The sequence below is a fragment of the Centruroides vittatus genome, unplaced genomic scaffold, assembly GCF_030686945.1.
Source record: "Centruroides vittatus isolate TY-2023 unplaced genomic scaffold, ASM3068694v2 scaffold_1015, whole genome shotgun sequence".
Taxonomy (NCBI): Eukaryota; Metazoa; Arthropoda; class Arachnida; order Scorpiones; family Buthidae; genus Centruroides; species Centruroides vittatus.
The window spans coordinates 402,715-418,216 of record NW_027122666.1 but is presented as its reverse complement, the minus strand read 5'-3'; the positions used below and the strand labels follow the sequence as shown (position 1 = coordinate 418,216).

At 30.1% G+C, this 15,502-nt stretch overlaps 1 protein-coding gene across 1 annotated transcript in view; it reads left to right on the top strand.

Annotated features, from left to right (window-relative positions):
- Nup188 (nuclear pore complex protein Nup188) overlaps positions 1-14,419 on the top strand; it is a 68,880-nt gene extending 54,461 nt beyond the window's left edge. Inside the window, 27 exon segments of the mRNA XM_067283761.1 lie at positions 29-143; positions 2,129-2,275; positions 2,336-2,409; positions 2,485-2,592; positions 2,700-2,964; positions 3,028-3,231; positions 3,305-3,364; positions 3,449-3,552; positions 3,632-3,751; positions 4,955-5,027; positions 5,936-6,082; positions 7,264-7,344; positions 7,420-7,496; positions 7,572-7,621; positions 7,624-7,731; positions 7,801-7,916; positions 7,990-8,121; positions 8,192-8,260; positions 12,583-12,828; positions 12,895-13,032; positions 13,101-13,175; positions 13,246-13,373; positions 13,443-13,521; positions 13,595-13,726; positions 13,803-13,870; positions 13,991-14,120; positions 14,200-14,419. Coding sequence (XP_067139862.1) covers positions 29-143; positions 2,129-2,275; positions 2,336-2,409; positions 2,485-2,592; positions 2,700-2,964; positions 3,028-3,231; positions 3,305-3,364; positions 3,449-3,552; positions 3,632-3,751; positions 4,955-5,027; positions 5,936-6,082; positions 7,264-7,344; positions 7,420-7,496; positions 7,572-7,621; positions 7,624-7,731; positions 7,801-7,916; positions 7,990-8,121; positions 8,192-8,260; positions 12,583-12,828; positions 12,895-13,032; positions 13,101-13,175; positions 13,246-13,373; positions 13,443-13,521; positions 13,595-13,726; positions 13,803-13,870; positions 13,991-14,120; positions 14,200-14,358 — 3,205 coding nt within the window. The 3' untranslated portion in view covers positions 14,359-14,419.
- The last annotated feature ends 1,083 nt before the right edge of the window (positions 14,420-15,502 follow it).

Sequence of the window (15,502 nt, the reverse complement as noted above, 5' to 3'; positions counted from 1 at the left end):
TTAATATTATGAGTTTAAATTATTATAGTGGTCTGTATATGAACAACAATATTTTGGGACAACTGATTGTTGCTGTAGAATGCGTTACAGGACAGTATTCGCTACTATTGGCTTTCTTGAAATTATTTAATGAAGTAGCAAAGGTAAGAAGGCAATAGCTTTCTATTAATTTCATGTTTTGCCAAATCAAAATTGTTACCAGACTGGAAAACAACAAATTAATGTGCTCCTTCGAATATAAGATGACCCTCTTTATTTAAGAATTTATTTTGGAAGCAGTTGTTGACACACACAAATTGGATGTCTGCATATTTGTGTATGTCAATTTTTGTTTATAACTGTACAAAATAGATAGCATTAAACTAACCAAACAGTAATTTGTTTGAAGTTTTTATGCCTGTTATTCATCATATCATCTGAAGATTAAATAAAATTATCATTGTAACATTAAATAATTCTCTGCATACCAATTATTGCAGGAAAATTTTTAATTATTTCTTGATTACTATTATTTTTATAAGACCATATTTAAGTTATTACATATAAACTACTACTATTTTTTATAACTGCTATTCTTACAAGACTGTAGAAATTAGGGTTTCTCATTTCCTTTGCTGGTACTTTGCTTGTCCTGGGATTTAGAGATAATGGTGATATGTTTCCCAGGATCCTGGGATATAATTAATTATTTTTAAGATATAAAACAAATCTTGAAATCAAATGGTATAATTATTTTTCATTTTTTAAGTAATTTAATACATCCTGCAACCTCCAAAATAATAATAATAATGTGTAAAATATGTATTAAAAATACCTTTGAATTACATAGAAATTTTCACAAGTATAAAAAATTTATTAAAGTTCATTGGAAACTGCTTACAACAACAACAACAAAAAAAGCCTATGAATTGAGTCGAAAATTTAAAGGAAAAAATAAACTTAGATCAAACTTCTAACTTAGAAGGTAATTTTCATTTTTAAATAAAACATAATACAAAATATTATTGTGAATTTTTGTAATAAGATTTTAAAAAGCAAAGATGGTCAATGCTCCGATCACTCAATCTGGTTCTTATTTTAATAATGAAAAGTCCCGCTACTGAGAATGCTCTTTCTGAATCAATTGATGTGGTGGAATCATCTTTAATACATTTAAGAGAAGATAGATGTTATGTGTTTTTTCACCTGTAGCCTTGAAGATTTCTAGTTCATTTTCAAGATGTGTTGCAGTACTTCTTTTGCTGTTTAGTGTTCTTAATTTGTCTACCTCAGCTGCTTTGATAGTGGCATCAAGCTTATGGCCCAATAATTCAGCAGTTTGTTTGGCTTTAATAATCAGGTTTATGAAGAAAAACTTCGTATTTGCATACTTCATACTCATTTGTATCCTCGTTCAATTTGCACAACCTGGCATAATGCAGTTATTGAAGCTACTGGGCATGGTTAAAAATTAAGACAGCATAAGCACAATTATTCCAGATATTACAGGTTTTGACAAGTAAAGAATTTTCAGAGTCCTGCCACAAATAGGCTACATATTGATTATTGACAATCTATGACATGCCATAATAAGCAAAAATTTAAAAAACTAATAAGCAGGCTTAAAATTAATAAATACAAATGTATTCTGACAATTTATGATTTAATTATACTTTCTATTTGCAAAATTTCCTCAACGTTAATATAAAATAAGAAAAAAAGTGAACTTTTAAGAAATTTGCTGGATTTCTCAGAATGAGAAGAAATGGTTAAAAAAAACAGTCGGGATCCCGTTAGAGAAGCCCTAATAGAATTGCATCTCAATTGACTATGGTCTTGTAAGAATAATAGTAATTAATAAATATCCATTGCAATTGTCCATTTAATGTATACTTCCTTAAAAATTGGACATTTGGATTTGAAGAATCATTTAATTTTAACACAAAGTTTCTAATTTACTAAATAAAATTATAATATTTTTAAAATGATTTTAATTTCACCTGAATATGAATTTTATAAAAATCAATTAGAGATTAATTAATTTATATTATATTAATCAGTTCAGTTAAGAAATTTGTAAATTTTTGAGATTTGAACTTCAGATTTGTATTTTATATGCAAACTTGAATAATAAATCTTAATCTTACAGTCTTATCAAAAGTACAGTGAGGAAGAAAATGTATTTTTAGGTTGTTTAGTGTTTATTTTGCAAGACATATTTCCATCATTTCATAAATGGCGTTACGTTAAACATGGAGTTAAAGAAAAAATAGGCAAGAAAAATATTTACTTTTCTGTTATAAAAAATTGATGTGATGTAACGTTTATTAATTATGCACATTACATAACTTTTATTTCAGGACAGTTATGTTTAGATAGTTTTTATAAAATTTTACTTATTAAAAAGAATGAAAAAGAGAAAAAAACAAGGCAAGTTTACATGTCTTTTTGTAATTTTATTTTTTTAATAAAATGATTATTCAAATAATAATTATTTTTTTGTAGAATCCAAGCTGTATGTGTTTATAGTTTACTGCATTTAGCACCTAGTCAGGCATTACTTCGTATTGTGTGTACAGGCGAAGCTACCGTACAACAAGCAATTCAAGCACAGTGAGCTATTTAACCATTATTAATTTATGAAATATAAATGCATTAAATTAAATATTTCTTATAATCAGTATTTAGATTGATAAATATGCATATATTTGTTAAATTAGTGTTTCAGGTGGTGTAGGACAAGAACTGATCATTCTGGTTCACTATTCGCTATCAGTTTTGAACAGTCTGTTATTTATGAAGTACAAATATGCTGAAAATGAAAATGAATTAACTGGTATTTCTCCTTTGGAACACGTGCTATTTTCTCAGACGCACCACTACACAAAACCGCACGTAGCTCTAATTGTCGCATATTATGCCTTTCAACGTTACAGTCCTTGTTTGGCTACTTTAGCAGTGCAATTATTAAAGAGATTTGCTAAGGTAAAAGCTAATTAATCTGCCTTAAAAAAACTAAATTTAGTTACTTTGAATTTGATTTTTCAGGAGTTTCCAATGTCATTGCTGGCTTGTTTGGGAACAGAAGCCGAAGCTATATGCGATCATTATCTCTTGCGGCTTAGTTCTGCCACCGAAGACATACGTCTCAAGATTGCTATAATAGAATTTTTGACTGTTTGCATTAGTCATCAGCCAGGTCTGATTGAAAGATTTATAAATATTCCAGTAACCACGGATAAATCAGACAAGGTTTACTTTCTATTTATACTTGTTTTTCTGTTAGAAAGAAGAATCATCATAATAATATATTTACTATTTTTAGGAAAGAAATTTAAACAGCTGTTTACATTCTGTTTTGGAAATTTTAAAAGACAAACAAGAGGTAAAATATTTATATTGTAAAATATTATATATAAAATATTTAAAATAGACTCTGGTTATAAATATAAATTTGTTATCTATTTAGAAACTTGTATATGTTCCCGAAGATCTACATTGTGCTGCTGTTGAATTTTTCCATGCTTTATGGACAAGGCATCAGCTATTAGCAGAAGATAAATTAAAGAAAAAGTAAAGTATCAATTGAATGACTTTTCTGATGAACGTTCTATTGTCATGATATAAATGTAAACATTTTCTTTTTTTATAGTGACAATTTTTGGACATTTCTGTGTAATCCGCTCTTTCACGAACATCAGCATCCTCGTCTCATAGCTTATATCATCCGTACTTTAGCATTAGAAGTTTACAATACTTATACATTTGCCGAGTGAGTACATTTTTTTACTTAATTTTTTCATAATAGATTCAAAATGTAATTTGATTTTTTAATCGCTGTCAATGTCTTATATATTTGTATAATTGATTTATTAAATTTTGTATATATAATTTCTTTATAAAATTATAAACTATAATAAAATTTTAATGTATATCTTAAATGAAATAAATTATTACATGAATCTTTTTGTGAACAATACTCTCAATTAATATTATATAACATAAGTTTATTTTAAATTGTACATTTATTTTTAAAATAAATTTCTTATAAAGAATAAGTGAATAAGAAGTTAATTATTTGGTTCTATACAATGTTGTATTATATTTAAGGGCTTATCACACATCTAGGCTCAATGTGTGATAAGTAAGTAGGCACTAGAGGCAGGTATTAGGTGCCATCTCTTGCTAAATTTAATAATTATAATTAAATTAATATTTTAATAATTAATTTAGAAGTTCTGGAAGTAAAGAATCAGCCCAACTCACTTCCAGAACTTATTAATTTAGACATAACCATACTTTGTTACTTATGGTTATATTTGTGTATATATACACACAAACAATCCAAACCTGATAGTTATATTAGAACCAAATGATTGCCTAATACTTAGCATTTAATTAATAATAATAGTAGTAATATAGCTCAATGTAATTTGGCAATTGTTTGGCTTTAATATTAAAATATTGTTTAGGCATATACAATGCGTATCAAATTTTCTCATTGACTTCCTTTCAAACTTTCATCAACCCCATTTTAAAACTGTGATCTAGATATACTTGGTGATCATAATTAAAGTACCCCTATTCAAGTATTTTTAGATAGATATTTATCAGTCCAAAGTACCTAAATTTGGTGTAGTGACATTTAAGGACATGCAGAAGACATTTCCATAAAAAAGTACCAAAACTCGCTACTATGGCACTTTTGGTACTTTGGATTTTTATCTAAGGACAATTAAAAAGTACCTATTTGCAACATGTCTTCGATAAACCACACTTTTTAAAAGTGTGGTTTATCGAAGACATGTTGCAAATTTGTCTGTCTTTTTATACAAGCATAAACATGTATCATTAATGAATTACAGATTCATTTACATCAAAATGTTTTGTGTTTTGTTCATTTAGCATTAAAAAGTTTATTTTATGTAAGATAAAAATAGAAACTTTAATATTAATTTTTATAATTATATTTCAGTAGTAAATTGGATGGGAATGTGAAGGGAGTTTTAGAAAAATTGATAAAGTCAAGTCTAATAAAGTTATCTAAGGTTTGTAAAAGTCTTTTATTAAATAATTTTATAGTTATAAATATAATTGAAGAGGTCATTTTGAGAAAGATATAAGTCTGTGGACCCATGTTTCAAGATATACAAAAAACATTTGATATTGAATTTCTTTAGTCCCCCAGAGCTCTCATAGAGGAGTTCTATCCCACAAAACATACCCAATAGGTCAAATGTCAATGCAGTTGTGACTACACTCTGGACATACAGTAAGAAATTCTTGCATGCAGCATAAGGATAATCTTAATACACTTTTATTCAAGGTATTATTAACAAAATGTGTTTCTTAAGTTATTTCATAGTGATTCTTCTAAAGAACTAAAAATCAATGTAAGTTTCAGATTAAACACTGCTTTGAATGCAATAACAATGCCTTTAGTATCAACCTAGTCAACATGAGTTTCCCCTTAGTTATTTATTCAGTAAGTATAATTAAGTAGAAACTATTTTCAGGAAGCTTTTTACCTGCTGAAGTGCAGTATGATGAAAAATGACATTCAATAGACAAACAAAGAGAAATTTCCTATTTGAAAATCTAGAAACATATCTTTTATGCAACAGAATAGTATATGATCATGGACTTGTACCCTTCTTATTCTGCCACTTTCCCACAAGCATTTAAGAAGAATATACAGAAATAGGAGATGCATTGACGTATACCTTTATCCCAAACTTATATACTTTGATTACTTATGACAGTTTACAATTAGGCATGATGTATATTGAACTGATAGGAATGCTTTCACAGAGGGTGAAATTGCTAATAACTCAAACCCAGCCATTTTTATGGACTTATATCCCTTTTGAACTGACCTCTTTAATTTACATTAAGAATTTTTCACTTATAATAACAGATATTTTTTTATTTACACCATTTAAAATATTTTTTGTAGTTTGTTCATCAATGTTTGAATCCTCAACTAGCTCCAGAAACAAATCATTCTATTAATATATCGGATATAAGTTTCTTATCTGAGTCAACTCCCGACAGATATATTCTCTTGAAGTGCTGGAAAGATTTTCTCTTAGTTGCCACAAAGGTATGTTTTTATATTAAATGATGATAAAACTAATTTGAAAAATGGTATAATGAATAATTATTAAAAATTTTGGCTTAAGCCAGAATTTATTTCTTGACTTGTATCACCAACAGTTATCAAATTTCACAAGAGTGGTTGATATCCATTGATGATGCATTTTGCCGGAGCTGTCAAAAATTTGGTGTGAGATTCAGTGTTAGAGTGGGCCCCCTTTATTTTTTTGAACAAATGAAATACATAGAGAATGCTTCTTTATTAATAAAATGGTAGTCTTAAAGATTTTATTATTTTGTTTAGCCAAAATGACATCAATTTTATAGAAATAGGAATCACCGTGGGCCTGTAAGTTTTCTGAGATTCCGGGGAAAAGTCCTCAGTTTCTCCCTCTCGCATTTAATCACAATCTTATTGAGATCATTCTTTGTGTTATAAAAATTGTTTGATCTCATTATATTGAACATTGTCACTGGTATTTCTTTTTAATTTTTCCATTATTATTATTTTTTTTTTTTCCTGAAATTTAATATTCAGAGTTTATTGTCTCAGTATTGTGTTCTAGAAGTTCACTGCCAACTAGACATGAAATTTATTTCTTTTTTAATGAAAATTTGATAACGATTTATTTTAAACGGTAGAAATAATTCATTTATTTTTCTTTGACTGTTATTTATACATTCTCTGAATTGAGTATGATATCATTAATTTTTTCCTCACCTTGTGGACAATAAAGAGCCTCTTTTAAATCCTACCAACAATGGGAATAAACAGCTGGTGAGGAGTGACACCTAATATAATCGAAACAGACCACTCGTGAAAAATTCCTATGGTTTTTTGACCTCCCATATTTGATCCCATGTGCTCTAGAACAGTTTGCCACCACATGGCCTATGTGGTTTTTATGTAATATGTCCATTACGTAAAAATGCAGCTCTTGTATTTCCATTAGGTGATATGTGGCTTTTGTTGTGATGAGATTTGGCCAGCTGTTATATAATATCTGGCATAGATATGTTCAGTTTCATTTCGTGAAACTTATATTGTTAGATGAAAATGTAAACACAATTTATAAAATTTAGAAAAAATAAATGCCTTTTAAGTTTATTGAACAAATTTTTTCAATAATTTCAAAATAAAATATTAGACTTTAAGTGTAACTAATAACATTGTCATCTATCTTGTAGTTTTTTCAAGGGGATTTGAAGATAAGTGAAAATAATAAAATTTCTATCATGGAAGATATTCTTGAGAGCTTGAAATTTGAGGTGAATATTATTTTATTTTTCAAAACCAGATTACTGTTCCACGAGTAGAATTTTAAAGATTATTATGTTTGCTAGTTGTTGGACACCGCGAACACTAAATCATTAGTTCTGCTGGCTGAACTTTACCTTTTACTCTTGCAGAAATGGAACTGGTAAGATTTCTGTGCAAATTTTTATTGTTTTAAGATAAAATAAATTGTCTGCGAGCCTTATGTTTCTTTGTTTAGTGAGACTTTTCCAACGTGGAAGAAGTGGCTTAGTTTCTTACAGAACTGATACATAATGTGGCAATGAATACGGATTTGCTTCATCCTCACATCCAGCTGACTATTGTCTGCATAGCCAACACTAGCCTGAAAAAAATGACAAAGGATTCCGACAATAATGGTATCATCATATTTCCAATTTTAATATTGAATCAAATTAAGATAAAACTAGGTTTTTTTTCTGTTTTAGAATTACTCAATGAATCCGTTCCCAGTTGGGTTACGTCTGTCTGTATCATGCTGAAACGTTCTATTATATATGCAGAAAAAGAAATAATAAAGGGAGAGATGTCACAGTACATGCAGGTGACGTATATCCAATCAAATATAATACTACTTAGAGAAAATATATCATTAAAATAAGATATTTTTATCTTAGTTATGCACTGCTACAATTTGCTTGTTGAAAGATCTCAACGAATATTGCCAATTTTCAAGTAACTGTTTACATAATATGCAGAATTATGCGATACTAAATACGTTAGGAGGAATACTACTGTTGGCATTAGAAGTTAGTATCTTAAGGCTTGATAATATTTAATTTCAGAAGAAAAGCATGCTAATAAATCTTGTAATTCTAGGTACGCAAAGGTATTGGTATCATCCAGACTGTGTTAATTTTCTTCTTGTCATTAGCATCTAACAACAAAGTAAGTGAATTTATTGAATCAATTTTTTTATACTCCCTTTAAAATACTCCAATTCAGTGTTGTCTAAAGAAATGTTTAGCAGTTCAAATGGAACCAAATCTGGTATGATGGCATGTCTATAAAAAAATATAGTACTAAAACTCACTTCTATGGCATTTTAGCACTGCACTTTATATAAAGTGAGTGTCTTGCATAAATAAAACTTTTAGTGATGTGGAAGATACTGCTCAATGTGGTCTCCATTCTGATAGTGTAAAACCTAAACTGTATGTGACTGTTCAAAACTAGCTGTGGTACATACCCATATTTAAGTATATACCCAGTACATACCCATTACTTCAACCTTGTGAAGTAATGGGTATGTATTGTGACCATTCAAACTCTTTAAAGTTCACATTAATATTCCTAAATTGCAGCCACAGCATTCCCATCATTTTTATCAAACAACTCCACAAGTAATGTACTTTTTGCTGAAGTGATGGCCACTTTTATACCCATAACTTGACTGCAAAGGAAACTTGTTTTTTGTTGCTTGCAATGCTAGAAGTGATGAGTTTTGGTACCAATTGCTTTGTATGGAAATGTGTTCTGCATATTCTAAAATGTCATTGTACAGATTTAGTTGCATTTCAACTGCTAAATCTTTCTCTAGATAAAGTTGAATAGAGGTATACTTAATTAAGATCACTTGGTATTTTAAAACACTGAGCTTTATACAAAAAGCATATTAGAAGACAGAGATTTACATACTCTCAATTTGAAATTTTTTTTTCTAAGTCTTTGAAGAATTAATTTCTTCCGAGACTAGAAGGTCTTATTAAAGGCTAATTAGTAGCACATGAATGTGATTTACAAACTCCTGATCTAAAGCTATTTATTTTATTGCCCAAAGAGGAAAAATTGATTTTAAAGAATTCAAATTATGAGAAATATCTATCAAACTTTTCCATAGTGCCAACTGATAAGGGGTGTTTGGAAACAAGTCACTTTTAATTTATCCTGTGTTACCAGAAGAAATAAAGGTTCAAAGATCAATTTTGTTTGTTTGTGGAATAGCCCAGATAGTTCAGATTCACTTTTTGCAAAGCAATGGTCTGTAGACACCACATTGTCCTATATATTACAATTTTTCTTGAACTCCTGCATGAATGCCATGCCAGACTTCTCATCCTTTCGAGCAGTACTTCTCCAAATTTGTTTGAATAAATTCATGTACTTTGCACCATGAGTATGAGAGGTGTATTGCTGTTTGCACAGTGCCCAAAATTTTTCAATGGGACAGGCCTGGAGTACAAGGAGCATTATTTTTATTTTCCACAAACTTAAGCCCAATACTTTGAATGTAGCCAGTAACTTTGCAGTCATAATGGGCTGTTGTTAGATCTGGCCACATCCAGGTTATGGTGTTTTTGGATGAAGGAAATCAAGTGCTTTTTAATATACTCTTTGAGGTATATACAGTATATCAGCATTATTAGATTCTTAAGAAATGAAAGGTTTAGATATGTGTCTGCATTCATCAATTGCCTGTTATATTAAGTAATTTTTTGGAAATTTAGCTTTTCCTATAAAGCTGACTTAATATGGCACAGAGCATTAACAAAGCCTCTTCTTATGTGGCTTCCAGAATTATGTTTGTTCTCAAAGTTTGATTAAACTTTACCATTTTCCACTAATTGCAATGGAGAATCCAAAAATGTAATAAAAAATGGGGTCTATGACTTCTTTTATGAGAATCAGTGGGTCAAAGTGGTAATATCCATGCTCCCTGTCACAGTTGAGTGCATGTAACAGAATTTGGGGCAAAAATAAAAAAGGGTGCTAAAACAAACAAAACACAAGAATAGATGTAGATTGCTTTGTTCTTAGTTTGCCTCTTCTTGGAAAAAAGTGCAAAGATCATCTCCTTCAGGCCCACAGGTACAAGGATAGCCTTTTTTGGCCAATTGCAGAGATGTAGTTTACGTTAATCAGCCAAATGGTATCTTGATCTTGGCTGGCTGAAATACGGTTTAAAATGCATTGCAAAGACGATGATCATCTATTTCTGAATGCCGTCTAAATGAACCCCAGGAAAACATTGGCTCTTACTTTCTTCGCCATTACTCCCCTCTTCTAGAATTCATTTGGCAATCAGGTTATTTGTTTGTGTCATCAGAAAAAAATCTGATATGGTTGCAAGCTATATTCCAAAAGTGTCCGGAACATAAAATCCTAAAAGGCCATCAACAACAGTTGTTTGGAGTTAATGACAATCCTTTTCCATTGCGATGTTTAATTTCATTGCCAATACGATTTAAAGTACGAACAAATCCAGATTTAGAAAATTTATACCAAATTTGAAATTAGTCTTTGTAATAGGTTTTTAAGGAATTATTTTGACAATGTGTTTACTCTCTCCTTTCGTAATTGTTGAGACCAATAATTTTAAATATTTTATTATTATTATTATTATTATTATTACTATTATTACATTTTTTTATTTTTATAAATTAGGTTTTGGTAATTGTTAAAAATTGTCTTGTTTGTTTAGCAGAACATTCTGACCTGGGATCCCAGGTGTTTATCCTACTCAGGTGGGATAAACACCTGAAATGCATTAACGTTTTATAACTGACATGATACTTGAATTGTAAATAAATGCATCTGATTTAAATTAATTAAATACTTTGAATATTGGAACTGGAACATTTAAAAGTACAATTATGTTATTTTTGATCCAAGCAATTAATTAATGAATAATTTTGTCTGTCTGTACCATTTACAACATTTATCAAAGGAATGATATCCATTTTTATCTAAACTTTTCTGCAAACAAAACTTCCACTTGAATTAAAATGCCATCTAAATCTGCTGTGGAGTGAGTCTAGAAAGTAGATCAAATTACCAGTTTCTAAATGCTGTCTAAACTGTGGCAAGCAAGGATTTCCATCTCTACAATGTAATTTTTTTGAACTGCGATCTAGACGATCTCTAAACTGATGTCGGCATCTAAACATCTCTGCAATTGGCCCTTTCTTTCCAGCTCTGCCTCAATTCTATTGCAATATGATAAAGTCACACAATGTCTTAGTGGAATGGTAGAATTTTATTTGTTCTTTGGAGCAGTGTCTCTCATCATCTAGCAGCAATGTTTGATGTTCAGCTGTGTGCAAAAGAGAGTAATGTGTTTTCAGCAATTGGCTCCTGCTCCTGATTATAATTTGGAGCCATGACATCTATCATCACTTTTATGTCATTTAGAGTACTTACTGCAAGACTAAGTTTAGCAGCCACTGTTCTCAATGATGTCTTGAGGTTCTGCTTGTGTGGCTTTAATGTTTCTTATGCTTGTAGGCCAACCAGTATGTCAAACAATAAAAATCACAATGATATATATATAGAATCTCACTTAAACGCAAAATTTCCAGCAACAAAACACGCAAATTCAGTATTTGAACATTTTCTGCCACTCCTTTATGGCCTTCCTCAGAAAATTTAAAATGAAAATAACTGTTCTATTTATAGAATGTAGCCGCATTCTAATTTTCCAAAATTTCAAATCAGTTCAAACAACGGTTGTGACATATCATAAGCAACATATATTCTTGAGGAGTTTATAATAATTTATATTCTTATGAAAGTATTATTTAAACTCAAGAATATATGTTGCTTATGATACGTCACAACCGTTGTTTGAACTGATTTGAAACTTTGGAAAATTAGAATTTGGCTATATTCCATAAATAGAACAATTATTTTCATTTTACATTTTCTGAGGAAGGCCAACAAAGGAGTGGCCAAAAACGTTCAAATACTGAATTTTGCATTTAGGTGAGATTCTATAACCAGTATGTCTTCAATATTATGCAGTTGCACATTCCTTGAACCTATTCAATATCCAATTGACGCTTGTTTGTTGGATATATTCAAGCAAAAAATGTTGCTTAGCCTTGATCTATTTCTGAAATGTTTTCATAGTAAAGGCATAAACACAGAACAAGAGTCTCACATCTTTTTCCTCTGCATGTTGACAACACTCTTCACACACACCTAGAGACTATATCACTTAGGTGGGAATGTCTTGACAAGCAGACTTAAAAGTTTTATCATGATATGTCCAACCAGATTTGAATCTAAGTTCTCTAAATCAGAAAACCAAGACAAACTTATATCAGAATTACTGACATTTTTCAGTGTTAGAGTTCATTTTTTCATATCTGATGATTTGGCTTTAGAATTGGCATTGGCATTGGCATTATTTATTTGATATAATTGTATATTATGCAGATTTTTGTAATTTCTCGGTATAATCTTAATTTTTTATTTCAATCTTTCTTTAGGCTGCGGAAAGTATCTGTGCCAGTGGAATGATGCAAGAACTGTGTTTACTAATCACAAATACTTACACAACCGATCAAGATTCTGCTTTAAATGTGCCTCAAAGTACTTCCAAAGTTAATTTAAATTGGGTGGACATCTATAATCTAGTCATTAGATTAATCACAGAACTACTACAGACTCTGAAGCATTCTTTCTTGCAACATGCACTTAACTTTATTGGCGTGCATGTCGAAAGATTATATTTTGTGAGTAACTAAATATCATTATTTAAAATGAAAATAAAGTGCTCATTTCTTGTTTATTTTGAACAGAGTCTTCAGTATGTAAGGCAAGCTCCTCACAGCCCTATGTTAGAAGAAACCTTAACGACTTGCAAAGCCATTTATCAGATGTCGTTTTATCAACAAATATGGCAGCTACATCACCCCATTTCCTTAAATTTATTATTGGTAAATATCATGAATAAATTCTATGTAGATTTTATTTGTAGTTTCTTATGCTTGTTTAATTTTTGCAGAAAGGTGTTAGCGAGTCTTGCCATGTTACGGTCGCTTATCTGAATCGTCCATCTTTACTCATGTATTTGTTGGAGGTAAAGTGACTGTTAATGTTTTAGAATTTATTTATTAGATAGAAAATTTAAACTTTGAATGTTTGCACAGCATAGTAAAGTTCCATCAAATAAAGAACAAAATATGTTAAACATAGCAGATGTTCGCAGATACAAAAGGCTATCATCAATGGAAGAAGTGGAGAAACCGTCGCCACAATTTGTTCAAGTTCAGACAAGGTATAGATTTGTCATTCCAATTGATTCCATCGAAGTTTGTTTAATTTATTCTCGTTTTTTTTAACCTAGATTACTGAAATTGTTAGCAATAAACTTGTCAATAATGCACAATATCAGCCCGAGTCTATATCAAGTTATATTTGATCATGTAATTATTTTCATGGACAATTTTTATCCATTTTATAATTATTAGTTTTGAAACTAAATAATCTCAACTTTAGGATTTAGATTTTGGAAAATGGACGATATTATTACCTATAAATTTTAGTATACCATCCATTGATCAAGAGAGTCAGATGAATTTTGGGACTGTAATGAACTGCATTAACATTTGTTTACGTTCACTTACAAAGGTAATGTGATAACATTGGTTTAATGTAAGCTTTAAAATTATCCAAAGAAACTAAATGTTCTGATGTTGCTTTACAGAATGATCCATCGTCTTCATCTCCGTCTGCAGATCAGATCCACTTCGAAAAGACTTCGCAGGAAGAAAGGTACAATGTTATCTTAAAGTTGCTTGTGGGTGGGAACTAAGTTTGCCCTGACGAGCTCCAACCCAAACAGTTTTAGATATTGTTATATACATACAGCTTACATTTATTTTTCCATTCTAGGCATTTACTATTGTATATATTGGAAATCAGTTTATCATTGCTGTTATCGCAAGCAGTTTTATGCCTCGTACATCCGAACATTACCATACACGATAAACAGTATATCAGGAGGGAATTGGGCGCAGAACTGGTAATGCATAAGATCTTAAGAATAGTAACTAATTGTGTGTTAAGGTTTTAATGCATATATATTATCTTACTTTCACTAGAGTTCCATGACCCTAACCATGAATCGTTACTTAAGGAAAAGCCCCCTTTCACCAGCTTCTTCTTTGGTTACAAGTAGTCAAGGGCACGTCCAGACCTCGATTTTCGATAGACCACTAATTAAAATTCTCGGTCCTCTCGTGGATAAATTATTCAAATGAATCACATGTATATATTTTAAACCGGTTTTTATAAAATTTTATTAAAAATATGTCGACAAAAGTACAGTAGATCGGTCGTATTCTTTAACACAACGCCAAACAATTGTAGTAATGAAATTTTTTTATTTTCATGACTTGGTCATAAAACAACATGTATTTGACATTGTACAAAAAATGTACATTTGATACAAGTTATAAATAATGAAATCAACATATATCTCAGCACCAAGATAAGAGTACTGTTATCATTACCGATATCATATGTTTTTTTGTTTTAAGTGTAAAAAGTTGGATTGAGATTCAATACAACAAATCTTTTGAGCATTTTTAGTAATTATTAAAATCCCGTATACTTATATATTATATAAAAGAAAAGAGAATGTTTTGTGCGAAGGGGATTCTTAATCCAAAAAATTGATTTTTTATTATTATTTTCTGCTCTTGTCCCCTCCTTGAAGATCTGGATTGATAATGACAAGTGTAAATCATTCGATAAGGCAATTAAAAGCTCGAAATTATTTATAAAAATATTAATTTTGTTTTCCAAAACATTCGGGAGTGAAAGAAACTTTAGTTTTGTACATTTGTAAACAAGTGTACTTACTTAAAACAAATTTTCTTCTTTGTATTTGTAAAATTTCATTTACAAGTTTGAGCAATGTTTTATAAAAATCCATTGAGATCACTTTCTAAACGTAACATGTCAGTTTATGTATAATTTAATACAAAAACGGAAAAGCTATCCACTTCCTTCTTGGCGCACATCGTTTGGAAAGAGGAAAATGCAAATCTTCCTTTGATTTGCCCTATCTCTAACAATAAAAATAAGAAATCTTTAACAGTAGTAATTCATTACTTTTTTCAACCTAACGAAGATAGATCAAAAAGTAACCCGCGGATATCTTGAAACTCTCAACACGATGGGTCAAATTCTGGGAAGCATTTGGTACGTAGGGAATGCGGCGGGTTAATTACAGTACTTTCTTTCATATAATAAACGGATAAGTCGAGTGACGCCGAGTCAGAATGCATCCTATGTTCAGTCTGGGTATAATGTAAACAGGATTCATGTGCTTGATAATACAAAGCAAACAAAATGAAAGGCACTAGCAAAAAATAATTCTTTTGACAGACCGTAAAGTGA